Below are 22,144 nucleotides of genomic sequence, written 5' to 3'. Positions count from 1 at the left end.
ACCCCATGAAGGAATGGTATCACCAACCCGCATTCTGTAGTGCGCAAATTGATTAATCCCCCTCTATAGAAATCTCAACTCTTGATTACACCTATCAGACGTTAAGCAGCATTATTCTAGAGTGACAACACTTGACAAATTCCCAAACCATTTTTCTCTGCCTTTGTGGCCCTGCTAGCTTGTATTAACCCTGATGAAAAATTAATTTTCCTTATCTTGTGCTAAACCCCAAAATCCAAATCCGCCAAACTGGCAACTCTTTCTGTAAAGGTATTATGAAAACCTCTAAAAGATTAATTGCATGTCTTCAGGTGACATTAAATTAATTTCTGTACTCGTGACAGACATTTGATACTCCGTACTGAGAGGACAGATAACATTGTCAGGATACACAGAAGGATAGTGGTGCAGTGTCCCAGGGCAGCCTCTTATGAATTCTCCTTTCGATAAGGCCATACTTCACTGTCACTGGCACTGTTAGAGATCTTGCAGCTCACAGACCTCACTGCACAGGTTTCTATTAACGACAACAATGCTGTGTCTATCCATGTAATCTTTATAAAGCTAATTCAAAATCACCCAATAGTAAAGGGATGTGCATGCTGGATAAAGCACTTAGAGGAAATAAACTGCTGATTTGTGTAAAAATAACCAGAGAACCAAATTTTTTTCTTATGTTTACGATGCATTAACTCTCTCCAACATGATGAAGGCTTGAATCTTGCAGGAAAATCTCAATCCAAAAAACATCTTGTGATCGATTTCCTTTAAGAAAGGAGAAACTCCTCATCTCCTACCAGTTTGAGTCAATATTTCCAGAAATGAGTACTTCTGCAGTATCACAGAAGTGAAGAGGAAAAAATATCTACCATGTTACTGAACTCATCTTCACTCCAAGGACAGCAGCAATTTACTGTTCTTTCACCAGCTGTACACATTTTCCTTTCTTTTCTAAACTTTTTCTTTTTCTCTGATACCACAATTGGATAGTCAGACATCACAGCTGTGATCCTCACATAAAACAGTAAAGCTAAATGATGTATACAGCAAGGAAGACAGTCTTCCAATATACGTGAATATTTTTTCATCGCAGTAATCAGAAACATAAGTTGAAGGTAAAACCCTAATAATTATCTGCTTTTCCACTGGAGCTCCAAGCAGGTATGAAACAGGCAGGGACCAGGGAATAGGAAGCCCAACCACTTGCCAAACATCCCACAAACAGTGACACGAACAAGTGCTGTTTCCAAACAGCTGAAGATTTGTTTTCAATCTGTCAAACACCAGTAAGAAACATCTGGTGACCTTTTATTTTATTTAAAGGCTTTCAAAGACCTCTCAAAGTCTTTTTTTTTTTTTTTTTTTTTTTTTGTAATTCAAGGATACAGCACTTTAAAAAAAAAAAAGATGAAAAAAGCAAACTGAAAAGCTCCTGCTTTCTGGTCAGGCTGCAATACACTACTCAATGAATGCTTAGTCTAAGATACACTAAAGGTCTGGGCTTGGCTTGGAGTGCAGGAAGTAATCAGCCATATCACACCTCAGACCTGGTAGAGCTTACCAACACACAGCAGAAATATGACACTTGTGGTGCTTACCAGAAATATACTTATTTTTCCCAGCCAAAAACTTTGCTTAAATAAAAACCAAAAGTGGTTCCCTTCCTATGATACAAAATAAAAAGGCAGTTGAGCTGCTTCAATGAACTGTGTTTGATGACAACCTTCCAAGCCTAATGGTGTATGGATAAGTCAGAACAGCAGAAGAAAACGCTTCAAGAAAAAGCAGCCAATTCCACTTAATCCCATGTACTAGCAGGCTTCTTACCTTTAAGAATCACATCACACACCGAGAGAAGTAAGGCATGGAGAACTGCTCAAAAGGCATGAGAGAACCCCAGCTGTGCTACACTGGTTTCACCAGCACCTAAACATAGCTGATGGGGTGCTCCATCATGACTACACGTCCTGCTAGCACAAAGACCCACCAGTTTGTTATGAGAAATATGTGTCAAAACTACAGCAAAATCCAGGTTGTGCAGTGGGAAATTGTTTAAGCATCACCTTCATCTTTATGTTTCTGACTACGAAATACAGCACTATAATGTAGATAACAAAACCCAAAATTTCACATCTCCCAATTCAGCTGATGGTACCACATCCAGGATACTTGATAGGAACACTGGACACGCAGAGACATCACCAACAGAAAACACTCCTGTTTTAAAATCTCAGTGACCCAAAAGCCACCCAGAGCTCCTGAAAGAGCCCTTCCCAGCTGGACACGAGGTGTCACACTGCAATGGGAGCTTCCCTCATTTTTAGTTGCTCCAGCTTGCGTTCCTTGAAGCTTAAAACTAAAGACAACTTGAATCCTTCCCACACACTGCCCTATGCTTCTTGCACAGTCTCGGTAGGGACAAACTGCATTATCTCCATCTCCAGCCACTACTGGGATTCTCCCACCTCACAGAACCACAGAATTGCAGGGGCTAGAAGGGACCACTAGAGATCATCTAGTCCAACCCCCTTGCCAAAGCAGGCTTCCTAGACCAGATTACACAAAGAAAAAATGTGTTGATGTCAAAAAAGAGCAACTAATCAAGACAAGGACGACAAATCCACAGATTTATTTATTTATTTCCCTGTAAAGCAGATTTCCAGTACTCCAACCCACTAGCAATATTACTGGAACAGGTTGCCCAAGGAGGTTGTGGATGCCCCATCCCCAGAGTCATTTAAGGCCAGGCTGGATGTGGCTCTGAGCAGCCTGGTCTGGTAGTTGGTGACCCTGCACAATGCAGGGGGTTAAAACCAGATGATCATTGTGGTCCTTTTCAACCCAGACCATTCTATCATTCTGTGACTTTCATCCAAAAAACAGCCTGCTCTCTTTATTATGCACTTCAACAGTGTTAGCTGCTTTTAGTCCTTTCCCATCAGGTAGTTGGGGAAACTAGATACTCCATAACACCAACATCATACCAATGCAAACTCCACATTGTATCACTTACAATGGCAGAAAAGCTCTCCTTTGAGACTTTAAAAAAGTGACAAGCAATATCAAATGCCTTGCTTCCAGGGTATTCAGGAGGCTGTGCCTCTTCTTCCAACATACAATTTGAAAGTCTCCTGAGGAAAAGGAGAAACTTGTTCTCCAGTTTACAGTAGGAAATATTTTATTGCATTTTGGTCCCAAGTTATCCACAGCAGTACTAAATTCAGTGTAATTAGAATTATCTTCTCCCTTTCAAGGATTATATTAAAAACCTATAAAAAGTACTGCCTGCACCTAGTCTAACCCTAAGATTGCTAAGGGTGTCCACAAATACCCTCGTTTCCCCTGCACCTCATCCTCAACAACACAGGACAGCCCACCTCAGTTCTATAAAGAACTACTCTGAAGTTATGATGTATCCTACCGGGACAATCCTCACTAGATATCTGGGAGGACAGTTGATTGCTGAGAAATATTTCACAAAAATACTGTCTTTTTCATAACTGAAATACCATGGGGCTCCCTGATTTACTTTTGTTTGTTTGTTTGTTTTCCCTTGATACTTGGAGGTGGAAATAAGAAATCCACATCCATTTGTGAAATATTTCTAGAGTGCTATCTTGTAGCTTGTGGCTGGCAGAGTCCTTTTTCAGCAGGATTTAAATTAGCAGTGCTTCAGTGGTCGCAACCATTCTGACATACTCTGAACAAACATAGTAGCTGAATGTGAAGCTATCACAGCTTCTGCAGCTTCTCCAGTCTGCTTGTACTATGGGCGTTACCCGGACCTCCTTCAAATGACGGGATGTGAACAAACCACCACGTCATTCTGTAGCTTATTAAATTAACGCTGCTGTGTGTGGGGCCAGTTCCTGTGTGCTGTTTCTCAGAGCTGGCAGCACTGCACAGCTGGGCAGAGATACCTCAAGAACTTGTCATATAAGCATTAAGAAATCCTGATGTTTGTCAGTCCTAACAAATTTAGATGCAAGGCGCTATAGAGATTTCAAGTCAAAATGTTTTTAATTAAACTCGAACATACACATGCAAGCAAAAACAAATACAAACATTCAAGCGAAGTTGATTGATACGTTTACATTATCAAACAAGAATCATTTAAATCAGTGTCTCTTTCCATATTTAGAACTCCACATTCATCGCTTTCCCTTCTCAGTTACTTCACGTAAGAATGAAGTTTATCTTCCATTCTGATTTTCTTTTTTCTTTTTACAATCCAAGGTTAATTTTGTGACAGACTTCTCACAGAAATCTTGCCAATACTTTCTTCAAGCTTTCCAGATGAAGAATCTCAGGTTTTCAGAAATTAAGATCACTAATAAGATATTGCATTTAATCCAATGGGGAACACTGAGATTTCTACGTAGCTTACATATATAAAAAGCTCATTGTGCAGTTTTCCACAAAGATTGGCGCATTCTTGGTGCAGCGTAAGAAATCAGCATTTTCAGGCCTTTGGTACAGACATATATCACTTTGTGCATGGCAGATCATTTTCTGGCTAGAGAAAATACACCCAACAACAATATAAGATGAATGAAAGATACAGACATTTTAAGATTTTATTATGATTTCCCACAGAACCTCCAACTAAATGAAAAATACGTTCAGCACTCAACTTATAAAATCAAGGTACAAACCTGTTCTTTCCAGGAATAAAGGCATTTACAGTATACTGACTTAAAGAATGCAGTTCTACTACGTACTAGAACTATGTACTGACAAACTGTTTGCAGAGCCCAAAGGAAATCACTATAGAAAGCAGAAGGGTTAGAAAAATGTGACTTATCCAAAGGACATGACTGCTCAAAAACACTTCAAAAAGATCTTCAAAAAGAACTGGTCACAAAAAAAGGAAATAATTTTTCTGCTTCTTGACAGAAACATCTATAACAAAACTGTAGCAAAAAAAAAAAATCTGGCTTGATCTACAATAATCTAAAAGTACACATTAAACACTGAAGTAGATGGCAAAAGAAATCTTTATAACTGAGATCTCAGAATAAAGGCTGGACAAATCTGTCAGGAATGCTCTACAGCTCATCCCCCCTCAAGGCAGAACAAACTATTTATCTGGTCCTTTTGCTGCTGTTTTTCTGTAACTGGTTTATTTGGGCATCGCTTCCCGATAAACAACAGCCTACAAACTCACTGTTTATTCTTAAGCTGATCTTTAGGACTGAGTTCAGGCCCCTTTCCAAGCCAAGCAAATCTCAGACTTTTTGTAAGTAAAATATGTCAATACAAATAATTCTTAGTAAAATATCCTAGTATGAATCACAGAATGACTCGAGTCGGAAGGAATCTCAAAAACAATCTAGCCCCAAGCCCCCTACCACAAGCAGGGTTACCAACACTAAATCAGACACCAGCTTGGCCCCATCCAACCCGGCCTTGAGCACCTCCAGAGATGGGGCATCCTCAGCCTCTGTGGGCAGGCTGTACCAGTGCCTCAACATTCCCTCAAGTAAAGAAGTTCCCCAAGCTCTAAATTTCCTCTCTTCCAGTTAAAAAAAAACAAAAACAAACAAACAAAAAAAAAGTTCTCCCTTGTCCTATCTCTACCATGTAAAAAGTTGATTTCCCTCCTGTGTATAAGCTCCCTGTAAGCACTGGAAAGCTGCAACGAGGTCTTCCCAGAACCTTCTCTCTTCCAGTTAAACAAGCTTAACTCTCTCACCCTGTCTTTCATAGAATCATAGAATCACAAGGTTTGAAATGACCTATAAGATCATCCAGTCCAACCATCCCCTCATCACCATTGCTACCATTAGTACTAAATCACATCACGCAGCACGTCGTCCAGACGCCTCTTGAACACTGCCAGGGACGGCGACTCCACCACCTCCCTGGGCAGCCATTCCAGTGCCTGACCACTCTCTGAGAGAAAAAGTTCTTCCTTATGTCCAATTTAAACCTCCTCTGGTATAACTTGCGGCCATTACCCCATGTCCTGCTCGTTGCCTGGGAGGAGGCCAAATCCCTCTTCACCACAACCTCCCTTCAGGAAGTTGCAGAGTGCAGTGAGTCTTTGGAGGAGATCATATTCATGGCCCTCCTCTAGCCCCACTCCACATCGTTCCAGCAGGAAAGCAGGATGCAGTACTCCAGCAGGATGCAACACTCCAGAGGGGGCCTCAGGAGGGCGCAGTAGAGAGGGACAATCCCCTCCCTCTCCCCGCTGCCACCCTCTTGCTGATGCAGCCCTGGATACAGTTGGCATTCCAGGCTGCAAGCGCACACTGCTGGCTCACGGCCAACTCCTCACCCACCAGGAGAAGGTCCTACGACCATAGGGCTGCCCTCAATGACTTCCTCTCCCAGTCTGTATACACACCTCAGACTGTCCCCAAGTGCAACACCTTGCACTTGGCCTTCTCAAACCTCACGCAATCCATTAGGTTCATATAGGATCACAAATATTCAGCAAATATGCTGAACTCCTATTTCAAGAAAGGAAGACTCTGAAGACTCTGAAAAGTCTTCTTGAGCCTCAAATAAATTAAAAAAAAAAATTAAAAAAAATACCCAATCCAAAGTATTAATCTTCTAAAGATCTGTCACTGCTTCATTTTTCCAAGAGCATAACATCTAAATGGAAAACTATTCATTGTACCGCATAAATTCCTGCATAACTTAGGGGTGTACTGGAAAGGGACGGACATACCAGTATTTTTTTCTGGGGGAAAGGACAATTTGTTTAAAAAAAAAAAAAAAAAAAAAAAAAAAAAAAAAAAAAAAAAAAAAGCACAACATCTAACATGAGTCATCTTGATATGCAAACTTGCTCTGGTATACAGAAAATACTGAATATTTTCTACTTCTCTTTTCTCTAGTATAGTAAGACATAAATGAAGGCTGCTTCTACATCAGATAAGCTGAACAAATTATTTCTTGGAATTTAATTAGTAATTCTTACCATTCTGTTAAAATACTTAAGAAGTAATATCCTCAAGAGAGAACATTGTAGAAACAGATGAAAGGCTATTTTACCTACTTAAATAACAAGGATTACCTTTATCTGAAAGGTCAGAGATGCTCAATAGTACTGCAATGCCCAGCAATACAGATAAATACAGTCAGAAGCTTAGATCATGAAAGATACTGCCCTCAAGAAATGAACCTTTCTCTTCTGACGTTTGTACATCATAAATCTCACCAATACATTAAATACATCTCTTTAACTGTTAAATAAAAAAGCCACCAGCAGCACACAACCATTAGGCCCTGTTGTACATGTGGTCCTGCTGAATGCAGGGGAATAGCCCTCGCCACCTGCTCCTGTTCTAGGTTAATTTGGACTAGATAAGTTTGTAATAGGGCTGGCCTCAAAACAGCCAGCTCTTCAGCTGACAGCTCTACTACCATGCTGCACTACAGCTGGCAGGCAGATAGAAAAGGCACCTTCCAAGTCTTTACTGACATGAATCAAGAGCTTCAGAAAGGAACCTGCATTGTGTCTAATCGCAAACATCTCACTCATACAAGGGTCTTAAAAACACCACTGCACAAAAGAGCTCTAGAAAGCAAAAGGGGTACAAGTGATTACAGTCAAGAGCAACAGCAGGGCTGCTTAATTGCAGGGTCAAGTCAATGCCTGTAGATCAGAGGCACCAAACACCTCCTTGGCCAAAGGTAGGGAACCATATGAAGCACAAGAGAGATCTGGCTTCTGCTGTACATCTAGGGTTCATACAAAAGGTGTGAAAATAAATTTAAAAGGTGGCGGGTCTAAAAGGGAAACTAAATGTGATGCGATCTTTATGATACTAAGAGTCCACACAGCATTTAATTCTTTAAAATCCTGTCAGAAGAGACAAGATTGCTCCCCCACATTGCTCTTTTTTTCTTTTTCCTTGTGTGGTCAAAGAAACAAAGTCATATAGATTCAGCTTGTCACTAAATGATTAAAAATTAATCAACCGTCTTGATCAACGCTAAGCAGCTAATTGCAATGCCTGCTCTCATTCTTCCACAGTGGGAAGGAAAAATGAAATTTTCTATGACTATATGAAAAAAAATAAAAAAACAGAAAGCAATACATAAAGACACTGCTTTACCTTGGCAAAACCTCAGTATCTGAAAGTTAAGGACAGAACAAATCTGCCTGAGTGTATAATGAAAGAGAAGCTACATATGAATGTAATGAAGCTAATTGCTTTTGTTTACCAAGAGATTTATATGAAACAAATCACTAAGTTTCCTAAAACAGAGCACTACAATAAAAATTATTTCATTATAAATGAAAGTTTGGGCACTGACAACCTTTTGTTATGAAGAGCTGTATGCAGTGGTGACTGGCATTGTTTTGCTCCATCACATAATAAAAGATGTTGTGCATGATTGCTTTATTCAATTATTAATGAATAACAAAACTGTCATACCTCTTGTAAACCACTGGGATTCCTGCAGACATATCTCTATATAATTATTTTTTAGCCCAATAGAAACAATTTCTTTCAACCTCTGGTACTTTCTTCTATGTTTAAGTTACCATGTCTGAGGAATCAGACACCCTTTAAGTCAGGTTGTTGCCAGCTCTAGTCAGTCAACAACGTCCTTTGTGTTAATATTTTGAAAAAACATTATTATGCAATTGAAAGTATTAAGCATATTTCGACTTATGAGCTATATACAAGTAGCTAAGGTTTTAGTGTTTGATTTTCTCCATGTTACTATGCACTAAAGCCTAGCCTCCAAGGCTTCATGAAGCCCCTATTAACACAGGACATTCACTTCATTACAGCAGTTCTGTAAGTTCCTCTAATTAACATTCTTCATAATTTAAGAAGCATTCTTCTTAAAAAAAAAAAAAAAAAAAAAAAAGAAAAACCCACCATAAAAAAGAACAACACAAGAACACCCCAAAAATACAAAAAAATCTGCCCAATCTCCTCCATTGTATCACAGCATTCAAAATATCATGTCCTCCTCAACATAAAAACTAGACAGATTGCATACTGGCAAACATGTCCCTTCATCTCAGTTTCTCCAGAGCCCTAACAAATTAACTCATCTCTTCATTAAGATAGAAGAAAATCTGGTCTATAAACTTTCTAACCAACCCCCAGACCTTCAGTATGCATGCTGCCTTCAAGGCTGGCATTGAGAGTCATCCACAACACTGGTGCTCAAGGGACATTCTACAGACAACAGACCCCTCATCAAAAGATAAGGAAATCTAATTTAGATGCAGAAGTGAAACGGTAATGTTTTAAACCCAGCCTCTAGCAGGAAACATCCCCCTCCAATATACTGCTTGAATTCGCTTCACAACATGCTTCCCTAGAAAACAAAAACAATCTCCCCTTGAGTACAGAAGTCACGCTATTTCCAGTGTTTGCTCCCTACTACATTATGTGGCTTCAACTAATGAATGAACAAAGCCTGGCCGTTTAACTGAACCTTACAAACAGCCATATAAGTCCTTTTCTCTGAGCCGTGCTCAGACCTACCAACCTTAAGCTACATGAGCTAAGCTGAGGAGTCTTGCAGACTCAAGTTACAAAGAAGTTAAAAGAATGGAGTATTATTTTCAAAAAGATGGTATCAGTGATAACTGTCTGACAGTAAAGCATTATGGCAAACATACACTCCTGAGTAACTGCTAGTAACTTACAATTTTGAAAATCTAAATTATGGATTATTAAGTCTGATAAATCTGCTCCTTCCCCCTTCGTCTTAGGCCTATTTTTTATTTTGAACTTACACGGAATGAAACACACAGAAACAAACCATGACAGCACACACACACAAGATGAGCCTTGGAAACTTACCCCTCCTGACAACTTAATCACCCTGACTTTGCTGCCGCCATGGGGCACATCTCCACTACCACTGTTTGTCCGCTGCATGACAGTTCTTTTCACGCCAGGTTTCATCTCCTGTGGCCTTGCTTGTACGGAAGCCACTCTAGCAGTCTGTGAGGTGGGCAGCGGTGCTGCAGCAGGTTTTGTCTGTAACACTTTCTGCGATGCCTGAGGCTGACTGGAAGACACTGTTCTGGTCTGCCTCAGCTGTTTCACTGGTTTCATCTGCTGTCCTTGATACTGCGTATTAGCCCCAACCTGCGAGTAGTCTGTGTGTTTGGGCTGAATATTGGGAACTACCATATCTTGCTTTTTAACAAGAAGTCTGTTTTTCACATTTTGCCTGGTCTGTAAGCCAGAGTGGGGTATGTAAGGATTGCCGTTGGTAGGGTACTCAGAAGAGTCATCATCCTGTTGCATGTAGGATTGCTGCATAGAAGGTTGCTGTTGCTGCTGCTGTGCAAGCCTTTCTAGCAATTCTCTCTTCCTAGCACCAGCCTGCTGCTGCCGTCTCAACTCCTTCTGTTTCAGAATTTCTTCTCTTAGACGTTTCTGCTCTTCTATCTTCAAACGATACAATCTAGTCTCTTCATCTTCATCTGGATACTACAAAGGGAAATGCAAATTAATTTAGAAAATTCTCAGCATAAGCCTTGCTTGGTCAAAATAGAATGAGAATATTGTTTTAGAAGATGTCATAATGGCCTAAGTCTCTGAAGAGCTTCTGAAATTATCCCTGACATTGAGCTAAGGCTATTAGTAGAGCATATCTGCCAGTATGGTTTGTTATTCATTAAACACAAACAGCTTGAATCAGGTTTAAGACTTAGATATAATACTTCCTAGAGAGGAAAAATAAAATAAAATACATGGAGCTTATAATACCAGTTAAGAAATCTTATCAGAATAGTAAAAAATTAAGTCTTACAAATTGGAATTCATTTAGAACTTTCTAAAAGCAATTAAACTAAATTAATATAATTCAAGATATCAAAATATGTTTCAAATGGAAAGTAACAATACGAAGGCAACCCACTGTCACACAGGTTTTATCTTGCTCTTTTCTGACAAAGTAACAAAAGGTAGGGTGGTAAATGACCTGAAAGGCCCTGATTAGAACTATTGATTTTTCTCACAGAATTTTCAGCCTGATCTCAAACTCATTTGTCACACAATAATTGGTTATAATGAACAGCACAAGTCAATCTCTCTGACCTTGAACTCATGCACTCTCTTCAGAATCAAAATGTTGCCAAATGCAGTGCTGGAATATTAATGGTATTTAGAGAATGCCTTTAATATTCCACCCCTACACCCTTCTGTAAGTCTTATACACTACCAAGTAAGCTTTCTGAAGATGCCTCAACTTTGGCAAAATGGATTCTTAAGAAATGCTGCAAGAAATGGACAAGAGTCAAGGAAATGCAAATCCTCATCACCCTGGAAATGAAGATGCTCTTACAATACTATCACATGCTTTCTTTTACAATTAAAAAGCACGCTTTTTAAATATACATTTTTTATTTTCAACAGTTTGTACTGTTAGGTTAGAGACTTGTAGAGGCTGCTTACGAATGTTAATGAGCACAAAATCCTACTGGCAAATCCTACTGATACACAGGCTCTCAGGGAAACAATACTTCTCATTTCGGTAAGCTACTGCATAAACAGCATTAGAACATTTCTGAAAGGCTGAATCTGTGAAAAGTTGTCCACCTTGCACTAGTGAGGGTGCAATATCATGTCAACATAAATGCCTTTTTTTTTTTAAAGCCCATACACAACTAAAGTGAGAAATTAGAGATTTTGTTGTTCCACGTGGCTTTTATTATGGTACATCCTAGAATCCCCCCTCAATGTAGGGAAAAGCAATAGAACAAATCCAACCACAATGACAGTTCACAAATATAAAAGCCGAGCAGAGTTTGTGTTCACAGAACCCAGATACACAAATCCTAAACATTTGACTCCTGCAGAAAGAACTGCTTCTTTCCTGAGCATCTACTGACATGGATTTTTCCCACAGTGACTGAGAAAGAGCAGCATGTCTCACACCAAAAGTCTAGTCCAAACAATGGCTAAAAAAAGACTTACACAAAACTCAATTTTATTTTTCTTTTTAAACTATGATCCATAGTTCCAAGAGCAAGCCTGAAATTTTTTAGGACAACGCTTCATAGGACAAAAGGTTCTCATTTTTCTCTGTACTTTTCAGACTGTGACTCTGGTGTTGTAGTGACCCATCACTACAACAACTTTGCTGATAGATGGCAACAAATAGGAACATACTTCAAAAAACTGAAATGATCAAAAAGTCAAGAGCTGGAGATGCCAGATTGCTGTAAAAAATAAAGAACTCCTGAGAAACAATGCAAAATAAGACTCTTAAATATAGCCTTCATGGAATGAGAAAACGGAGAGAAGGATGATGTGCTATGATGCAGATGATACAAATTAAGCTTTCAGGCAGGCGCAAGACGTTACTGAAACTGTCCACACAGAAAACCTGTTCCACTTAATATGTTGTTCCTCACTTCCTTTGCTCTAGATCAAAGTATTCTGCATTTTACCTAAATGGGTCTGATCAACCCCAGGATCCAGTACCAAATTCACCATTGGAGGTAGCCTTGCATATTTTTTCTTTATAGACAGGTGAAGGTGTCAGTGCTAGCAGAAGTTTGCATAAGACCAGACCCTTCTATATCTAAAGGGCAGCACTTATTATCAGGGAACTCTATGGCCCCATCTAACAAGTTCTGAAGGCCTTGGAAGATACAGATTCTGATCTGGAAAGTAAAAAACACCAAGTCAAAGACTACAAGTAAGCAGCACAGAGATGTGTACTTCATGGCACAGTTAATAAGCCTTGCTGGCAGGCAAAGGACCAAACACTCTGATCAGTATGTCCACGTAGAACCCCTTGGGCAGATGAACTGGGTTCAGCTACACTAGTATTAAATACAGAGGACAACTGGCAAACTGTATTAGCAACACATGTTAAGTTTGATGAATGCTTAGCAAGATCTTCAGGCTACTTGATCTCAACTATAATCTGAAATTTTCCTTTCACAAACTCAACTCCTACTTATTGAATTTATAAGGATGCTATGAAGTCAACCTCTTCTTAAAGGGCAAGTTTTGAAATGAAAGGCCAAGAACTCTGAGGTTAGATGACAACTGCAAGGTCAGCTCATTAATAGCTATAAGTAGGCCTAAATTCTTCATCTCCATAAGCAAGTAGCTAGAACAGTTAGGTTCTTAGTAAAATATCCTTGCAGCTAGGATAGGGAAGACCAAACAATATAAAGATACTGAGATCATTAACAAAATATTTGCCTTAGGAGTCAGGTCTAATTGCAACCAGCTCTGGAATGAACCAACAGCACAGATTCAGAAATGATAGCAAACTTCTCACCAGGATGAAAATGGAGATAGTTGAACACTCTGCACCCTCAGCTTTAACAGCATCTCTTCTTCTACATTTTAAGGAGCTTCAGTAGACTGAACTAGCAAGGCAGCGCATTGGATCAAGACGGAAATGGTTTGTCATGGCTGCTGCTAACGATTTTCACCCCAGCACATTCCTCCTTAAGCAGTAGCACCACCCAAAGAAACAAACAAACCACTGACAAAAGAAGTAGAGATCTTTCAAAGATGTTGTGAAGTTCACAGCTTGTGTTGCATTTGGAAGTTTGCTGCCAAGAGCAAGGTTATCTGTAGGTGAAAGAAAACTCAGAGTAGCTTTTTCCCAGATAAACTCCATAGACGCTTCACCATTTTTCTGTAGAAAACTCCACATGAAGAAGTCGTGTATTTTCTCTGGCTTCTCCTTTTATGTACAAAGTAAGAAAAGAATAGAAGAGCACAAAGTGAGAGAAACAAAGCAGTTCCCTTAGCATCCTGTTTTTGTGAAGCAGAGATTGTGTTCTTGAACACAATACATTCGTGGTTCGGAGGGAAGACCAAACCTTAGCTACAAGGTTCTTCTTCTGCCTTAAATGTTCAGAGGTTTTAATGGAAAGTGCCAAAAGAAAATGTTACAGGCTGCCTTTGTGAGTCTAGCTCAGCAACAGCAGTAAGAGAAGCAGCAGTCCTGAATTCTCCAGGAAGGCTCAGACTGGCACTGCTGAGCAAAAGACAGAAAAGACAAACTAAAACACGTGATTACACTCCCTACTGCAATTTAAGTCCTAGTATCAGTGACTTGTTTCTCATACAGTGAATTCAAATATCCCACTTTTTTTTAATTGTTTTTAAGAGGTCTGCAGGCTTTATTACTAGTAATTAGAATTAAATGCAGAGCCATAAGAGCTGAATACTGCAAGTGCCCTGATTTGCAATCAAGAACAAGGACACGTGCTGCCAAGCTCATCCATCTCCCTAGCAAAATAGGTACAACCAAATGGCAGGATATACACAGATCTGTGTATTCTGCAGGTTTGTTTTTTGCAGGAATTTTTTTTTTCTGTTGTACCATTAGAAACATCATTTGTCCAGTAATTTACTACAAGTCTTCACAAAAGGTAAAGGCAAATCCAAATTACAGCATCTTTTGGCTGCCATTCAAAATCATAAAGTACCTTAAATAAAGGCAGCTAAATACACAACACCCATTTTACGCTACTGATGACAGTAGCTCCTAAACCCTAAGAAGGTATCACAGAATCACAGAATTGTAGGGGTTGGAAGGGACCTCCAGAGATCATCGAGTCCAACCCCCCTGCCAAAGCAGGTTCCCTACACCAGGTCGCACAGGTAGGCATCCAGGCAGGTCTTGAACATCTCCAGAGAAGGAGACTCCACCACCTCCCTGGGCAGCCTGTTCCAGTGCTCCGTCACCTCACTGTAAAGAAGTTCTTGCACATGTTTGTGCGGAACTTCCTATGCTGCAGTTTCCCCTTGTCCTGTCTTCAGCCTTTCCCCTTGTCCTGTCTACACTCACCACTGAAAAGAGTCCAGCCTCGCCATTCTGCCCCCCACACCTCAGATACTTATAGACCTGGATCAGGTCCCCTCTCAGTCTCCTTTTCTCAAGGCTGAACAGACCCAGTTCACTCAGCCTTTCCTCATAGGGGAGATGCTCCAGGCCCTTCACCATCTTCGTGGCCCTCCGCTGGACTCTTTCCAAGAGATCCCTGTCTTTTTTGTACTGGGGAGCCCAGAACTGGACGCAGTACTCCAGAGCTGCTACAAGTTAGTCTGAGTATCATACTATGATCTTCTAACTGGAAAAAGACTGACAAGAACAATCTTCAAAGAACAAGACAGAAAGCACCATTATTAAAATCTGGAAGCCAAATCTACTCAAATTAGAACAAAACATCAAATTTATACATGTACAATTTTTCAGGAGCTTAATACAGAAAAGATAATTTAGACACATCTGCTTGATAATTCCATACAGCAACTATTTTCCATACTCAGAGTTTATAAAAAACAAAACAAAAAAACAACTACCAATAAGACCCAACAAATAAACACCCACTTCAAAGTTTGCTGGTAGAATGGAAAGGTTGTCCACAGCAGGGACATCAACTGCAATACCAGCTGTGATATCAGCACACTTCTGATTGTGCTCTACTAGTTTTTTCTCCTGCTTTGACCTCCAATATCTAGTTTCTACTAGAAAGCTTTATGTCACCTTCCTGCGTTTTCTTTGTCCTTCTCTTCAACACAAAAGCACTTAAGTACCTTAATTCCTCTCATCCTAAACTGACCTCAGCACGAGCAGAATTAGACTCACAGCCATTATATACCTCTCAATTTCATTGTAAAAATGATTTTTCAGACTGAAGACATGCAAGTTCACATCTTGGAAAGTAACAAAGGCATTGAAGCCGGTATTTTCCAGTCGCATAGGAACAAGAACACAAGTATGCTATTCAGAAATCTAAAACAGTTTTTAGTCTTCTAGTCACTTTGGTTGCAAAACCTTTGTTTTGTAGATGAGGAAAACACTTAACACAATATTGCCATTTTTGTGCTCCCTGAATTACAGGGCATTCACAAACATGTCCACTGGCTCTTCAGGGACAGAGATGGAAAAAAAGTCTCAATTTTCCAGTTGAAGACACTTGCAAAATAACCTGCCCAATTCAGTTATGAGCAAGACAGCTAGAAGAGATGACATAACTTAACTCTTTCTCATCCCAGTGAAAAGCCAAAATCAACAAAAAGTTAGGTAATTAGAAGAAGACAAAATGCTGGAAAACACTGCAATCTGGCTAAATGAGAAATTTAATAAACTACAATGCAACAAAAAGAGACACGATTATGTGCTTGAAAATGAAAGTTACTAGTGCAGCAATCCTCAGTCTGTGAAAACGAGAATAAATGGCACCAATAAATACTACTGCAGTGGCACAGTTGAAGGACAACTGCTACTGCATTGTTTGCAGCACAGGCGTTCTCTCTTGGTCCACCCTGAAAACCTCTATGCATTTTTTCAGTACTTGCTGAGTTTACCCACAGAGGCTTTACCTGTATGATTAACAATACTAAACACTACAGGAGATGCATCCTTTTCTCAAGTGCAACACTTCTTTCCTTCTGTTTTGGAAGGGAAAGTATAACTTATACGAAACAGGTATTGCAAACTTCTTTCAAAGATAGCTTTCCAGATATTGTCAGAGATATTTCCAAACTAATGCCCAAAGTGCTCCATGACAGAAATACTAAGAGACTCTAAGATGCTTTAGATGGTGAGAATGTCCTTTGCAGAGGCCTTCAATATGCTCCTTTACTAATAGCCTGAAAGACAGAGACTTTCCTAAGAGGCAAAGCATTTTCTGTGACTTTGATTGTTCCAGGAAACTGAATTGAGGTAAAGGAAATTACTTCAGCAAATTTTTCAGAAACTATCAAAATTAAAAACTGGACAAAGGATTTTTTATTCCAGTTGAGAAGCTCCTGTATACAAGGTCAAACACCGCCAGCTATGGGTTTCTTTTGTGCCACATTTGTGAAAATTAGGAATGGTCGTAACTAATTCAAGAACAAGATGTGAAAATAATCAGCAGCAGCTTAAAGGGAAGAAAGTATTATCCCAATTAAAGCTTTCAACAGTTGATGAAGTTGAATGAAGGAAACTTGGTCCCTGAGACAAGTTTCATGAGCAACCAAACTATAATGACTCACAATCTTGTCCAAAATAAGCTGAAACTCAGAAATCATACAGGCTGCATGCTGTCATGTTCCTTTGGCACTTGCTGACATTCAGTATTAAGAGCACTATCAATGCAAAGCTACTCATTCTCTCACTCATGAAGAGTGCCCAGCCAACCTCTCAGATGTTTGGGTTTTTTTTGTCAACTGAAACTGTTTCTGCTATTGCGTTAAAGAAAGTGCAACTCAGAAGAGAGGCCTCTAGTGGCAACAAAAAAATGCTGGATGAGCAGTACATCAGGTGTGCTTACAGCTCACAAGCCAGACCAGAAAAGTTTTAAGAGTCTTACCTCTGGTTCTGATTTTACTTCTGGTTTCACTTGGCCCACTGGTGTGACTGCCTTAGCTTTCATCTCAGGCCTTCCCTGCGAGTTTCCACCACTAGCTACAGTCTTGGAGGCAGACATCGTGCTGGTAATGGGTTTGACCTGAGCAGCTGGAGTAGAGGTTCGCCTGTTGTTGCTCACTTCCAGAGCGTGTGACGGTGCTATGGGCAGCTCCCGCAAGTTACTATTTCTTGGAGCAGTTGGCTGTAGTTGCTGATTTGGACGCTTGACAATATTTTGTGAGGGTGTGCTCTGAAAAGCAGAAAGGAAAAAAATGTGAGGCTTCTATTTAAAGTCAGACTGAAGTGTTTCCTGTTTCAGATTTTCACAACTTCGTTGTTTGTCAAAAACAAACAAAAAAACTTTTCAAAATGGCACTGTGTTTTTAATGTAAGAAGAAAGTATGAAAATAAGCATATTAACTTTTTTTTTTAATTAACAGCAACACTCAATAACTTATTTAACACCTTTCTCAGAAATTGGCTTCACTATGATTTATTTTCTTAATTAAAATCATTCTTCTCAACTACAGTCACAATAATTTGAGCACTGCTACAGATTGCTGTGTCACCCCAACAGAACATGCTGCAAACTCACAGGACATTACTGGCACCATGTGAACCAGAACACTTATTTGCAGTGAAAGGTCTTCAAACCAAAGCAAGTGTCAGAGAACTGGGCTCCCACACAGTCACACACTATCTGCAGTTTTAAATATAACGCAAACTTATCCTCCAAAATCCTTTACTGACAGTTCTTGGAAAATCTTTATAATCTCTTAATGGAGCCAAATCAAGAAAACACTGGCTACTGAAATAAAAAAAGGTACAAGATAGACATGCTATTTGTGGAAGTAGGTTATAAAATGACCAAGGTAGAGAAGGGAGAAAAAAAAAAAAAAGGAAAAGAAAGGGGCAGAGCAGAAAAGGAATAAATGAGAATGAAAGACTACATGGTAAGTTTTATTGCCCATGCAGAACTACGTAAGATAACACTAAGTGGTACTTACATGCCTTGGCTTCATTGGACCCTGCCGCTGCTGACACTGCATTCTGTTGTTATTTGGCTGCTGTGGTGAGGCCTGTATGTGAGGCCTGAACTGTGGTTGGTTCATGGGCATCAAGGGCTGTGGTGGCCCTTGGAGATGATGATGGTGTTGCTGCTGCTGTTGCTGGTGATGATGCTGCTGCTGGTGATGGTGCTGCTGAGGCTGAGGCTGTGGCTGAGGCTGCAATGGAGGATGCAAGGGACCCTTCATATGAAGAAAAAGATTATTTGCTTTTAGTTTCAAAGTAATAACCTCTCAAAAAAGCAGCTCCAGCCTCCCAAGTCCACGAAACAACAAACTTGTGAGCTGCTATGGACCAAGCTAAATCAAAAATATACTGAGAGGAAAAGATGGATTAACAGAAGCTGTGTAAAGAAGTTCCATATTTACACAGTCAACAGCTTAAGTGGAAAAAGGCAAATGAAAAGCTTTCTGCTCTCCCCTTCCTTCTTCTTTAATTCCCCAAACTGTTCCTTCTCCAAACAAACATCACCAGACCTCAATATTTCCCTACATCAAAACACAAAGAAAACCCTCCAAATAAACACAGCCATGTGCATCACTCTGCAAAACCCCAAAATATCAAGCAAGCAGCTCAGCTCCCTCTCAGGCAGCAGGAGGCTTAGCTCTCTGCTGAGCAACGGGGCTGAGCAGCAGAGGGCGCTCCGGGACTGCCGTCAGTAGGACGGGGATATCGGGGCACAGGGACAGCCCCCCCTACCTCTGCGGAGCTAAAGGAATATCAGAAGCTAGACGATGCTGAACCAAACAACATTACAACTTCTCTGCTTCCAGTAGCATTAAGCAAATCGTGGTGTCTTTTGTAACTTTACTGTAGAAACAGGGCTGGTGTGTAGACCGCTATCAGAAACAAGAGTGCTGGTAACTGAAGAAAAAAGGTAAATCACTTTTTCAGACAAAGTACTATATGTAAATCTGCCTCATATCTGTTACCTCAAATAACTCAGTTTTAGCTGCATTACTCCTATACATCAACAAGAGTACAACACAGAACTAGGCCACCTGAAACACCTCTTTTAGGACCCCTCCATACTGCAAACCTGTACCTGCATGTTAGGCTGTGCATGTGCCGCGAGGAAGGGCTGTCCTGGGGCTTGTAGGAACTGCTGTCTCGGAGGAATGAAGGGCCGTGGATTTGCTGAACCTGGCTGGTTGAAGTGGAGAATTCCCACTGGACCTTGAGGCTGTATGTTTGGCCTTAGTGGCCTCTCTCTGGGAAATACAGGCTGCTGTCCTTGCTGGCTGAATGCTGGCCCGGGCTGGCTGAATGGCATCGGACTCTGGGTAGGGACGGGGTGCGGACTGTTAAGAAGCGGGGGAGGCGGTGGTGGTGGGGGACTCCGCTGCTCAAACAAGTGATGGCTGGGAAATCTTGGATCTGTGGGAATCAGGAAAGAAATTAAATGACAAACCACCCTTGGGAAACAAGCGTGCTTTTGAACTGCAAACATTTTGTTTTGAAAAGTAACCTGAAATTGGTAAAAAAGCAAAAACGTGAGACTTCATAATTTTAAGACCTAATTTCAAGGTCATGTTTCTCTGGCTTTGGCCACTTGTTTTTAAGAGGAATTGATGCTCAAAGCACCAGTACACTGAAGACAAGTGGAATTAAGAATGTCTTTTAGAAACGGATTACAGTGATTAGTGCTTAAAAGCACATAAGAACTTGTAGAACTTCTGCTGATCAGATATTCAGCAACTTTTTACATCCTTCTGAGTGCAGGAAAAATGTATATAACATACACGTTATATATAAATATTACATACAGGTGTTAATCTTAAATAGGTCTATACATAATGTATAGATATTACATACAGATGTTAAACATAAGTCTACATACACACAAACTACTATTTTGTTTGCTATGCTCTAACATTCCAGCTAATATTAACAGATTTCTATAGTGTACACATACTCCAGAGAGTATGGTGTTTAAAATATAACAAATCACAACAATTTGCAGCAATTACTTTGATACTAATTTTATTTTATAGTTGGAGAAATACATAAATCAATGGTCGACAGAAAACAACATCAAAAGAGGAGAAAAGAGACCAGGTCATTGGAATTTTTGGCATGTACTAGGCAGGCTACATCAAATACAGTCTTCAGGTTCTTCCTCAAACTGCACGTTTACTTCACAAGAAGTATATTTTGTACATTAATTGAAATGAAAAGGTTTACCTCCTAGGAAAAAAGGGTCTCTGTCCTGAGGAGGTGGAGGAGGGAGAGGTGGCGGTGGGGGAGGTGGGCCTCTCCACTGATCCTGCATTGGCAGCCGTGGGGCTTGGGAGAAGTTGGTAGGAACAGGTCCAGGTGCGTGCTGCTGGAAGTCTGGAGGGACCTATTAAATGAGACAAAAATAAAGACTACCATTCAGAGAATTATCTTTTGCCTGCTATAACTTTTTCTCCTCTTAAAATCTAATTGATTTATGGAGTTACCTACTATCATCTCTTCAAACTGGCAGCCCTTACTGAGTCATCCCTTCACAATAGAAGAGATATTAGACCTCAGTACAGTATTTTGAAATGAATTCACAATGTTTTAATAATCACTAGCACCACAGGAACACCACTTATTCTCAAGCTTATTGAAATCCATGCAATTATTGACCTTCTTTTCCATTAATCCAAAAAAACCTGAACGTCTACTTTAGGAGACATTCCTGACATTTATCTTCTTAAACCATGCTATTCTGTGCCATCAATTTGGTACAATGTAAGCTACAGAAGTGAAGCAGCTTTACTTATAGTGGGGGAGGGGAATTGTGGCATTTGAAAATTAAATCTTTTTTTTAATTAAAAAAAAACATGTCTACATATAATGCATCTGAAGCATTATAAGAAAGGCTGAAAAATTATCTTTCCACCATTAAGTTATTTCTTTTAAATGTCAAGTGAATCTATGTAGAGCAGAAAGCAGAACCTTAATCTAAAAGGAGAACTCTGCAGAAAGAACACTCAAGTCAGTAACTTACACTATTACACTATTACCATTTTTTCTTTTACTTCAAAAGTTGACAAAGGACATTGACAGCCTCTGACAACAGAAAAGCTATGCCTCACATAAACCATTATATTCACAAACACTTCCTTATTATGTATGAGTAAATCAAATAAGCAATGAACATAATATCTAAGCACGTTCTTGTTTTCCACTTAATACAATTTTGAAATTAGTGGTGGCATCTGCTCTATCTCCATCTGGTGTTCATCTAAAACCTTAAAACTTGCCATTGCTGAAGATAAGCCTTTCAGAACAGATCTCAGAGCACACACTCCCTGCTAAACTGAATTACAGTCATCAGTTTATTATTTATCCAACAGGCTGCCATAACCAAATATGTAGTCTATTCTATTTGTACAGCAAAAATATTAGCATTTTGGTTCAAAAATTTCTTGCACAGCAAAACCAAGTATTTGCCCTGGCTACTGAAGTCTGTTCACCAAAGCAGCATAAAGCAAAGCTGCTTCTCACCACTCTGCAAGTAAGCTACAGCTGGGATTTACAAGGACCAGAAATACATATGAGAGTATCATCGAGCATCAAACCAATATTAAATCTGTGGCCTTCTTGAAAACATCTAAGTGGGGATATCTGAAATACTAAGACCTCATTTGGAAGCGAGACTACATATTTTATGTCATTATACAGCCATCAGCTGTAAATACTTTATCACTCAGAGATTAAAGGTTCTATATCCTGCTGCCAGTGCTCCTAGTCAGCCAGCCTCCTGTGGGTATTTCATTTAGTGAAA

At 39.8% G+C, this 22,144-nt stretch overlaps 1 protein-coding gene across 6 annotated transcripts in view; it reads right to left on the bottom strand.

Moving 5' to 3' along the window:
- Positions 1-22,144, bottom strand: part of RBM33 (RNA binding motif protein 33) — a 95,793-nt gene that overhangs the window by 21,062 nt on the left and 52,587 nt on the right. For 5 of the 6 annotated variants that reach the window (XM_048950321.1, XM_048950322.1, XM_048950324.1 and 2 more), the window contains exons 11-15: positions 20,569-20,728; positions 19,430-19,761; positions 18,324-18,566; positions 17,279-17,566; positions 9,792-10,430 (exon numbers count right to left, since the gene is read on the bottom strand). In XM_048950321.1, the coding sequence (XP_048806278.1) occupies positions 9,792-10,430; positions 17,279-17,566; positions 18,324-18,566; positions 19,430-19,761; positions 20,569-20,728 (1,662 nt within the window). Of the gene's footprint in view, positions 1-3,072; positions 4,517-9,791; positions 10,431-17,278; positions 17,567-18,323; positions 18,567-19,429; positions 19,762-20,568; positions 20,729-22,144 lie in introns of those variants that run through there. The other variant, XM_048950326.1, reaches the window with a different exon arrangement.

The sequence above is a fragment of the Lagopus muta genome, chromosome 7 (genome assembly GCF_023343835.1).
Source record: "Lagopus muta isolate bLagMut1 chromosome 7, bLagMut1 primary, whole genome shotgun sequence".
NCBI lineage: Eukaryota > Metazoa > Chordata > Aves > Galliformes > Phasianidae > Lagopus > Lagopus muta.
The sequence above is the reverse complement of the archived record's forward strand: the minus strand, read 5'-3'. Positions and strand labels throughout refer to the sequence as shown.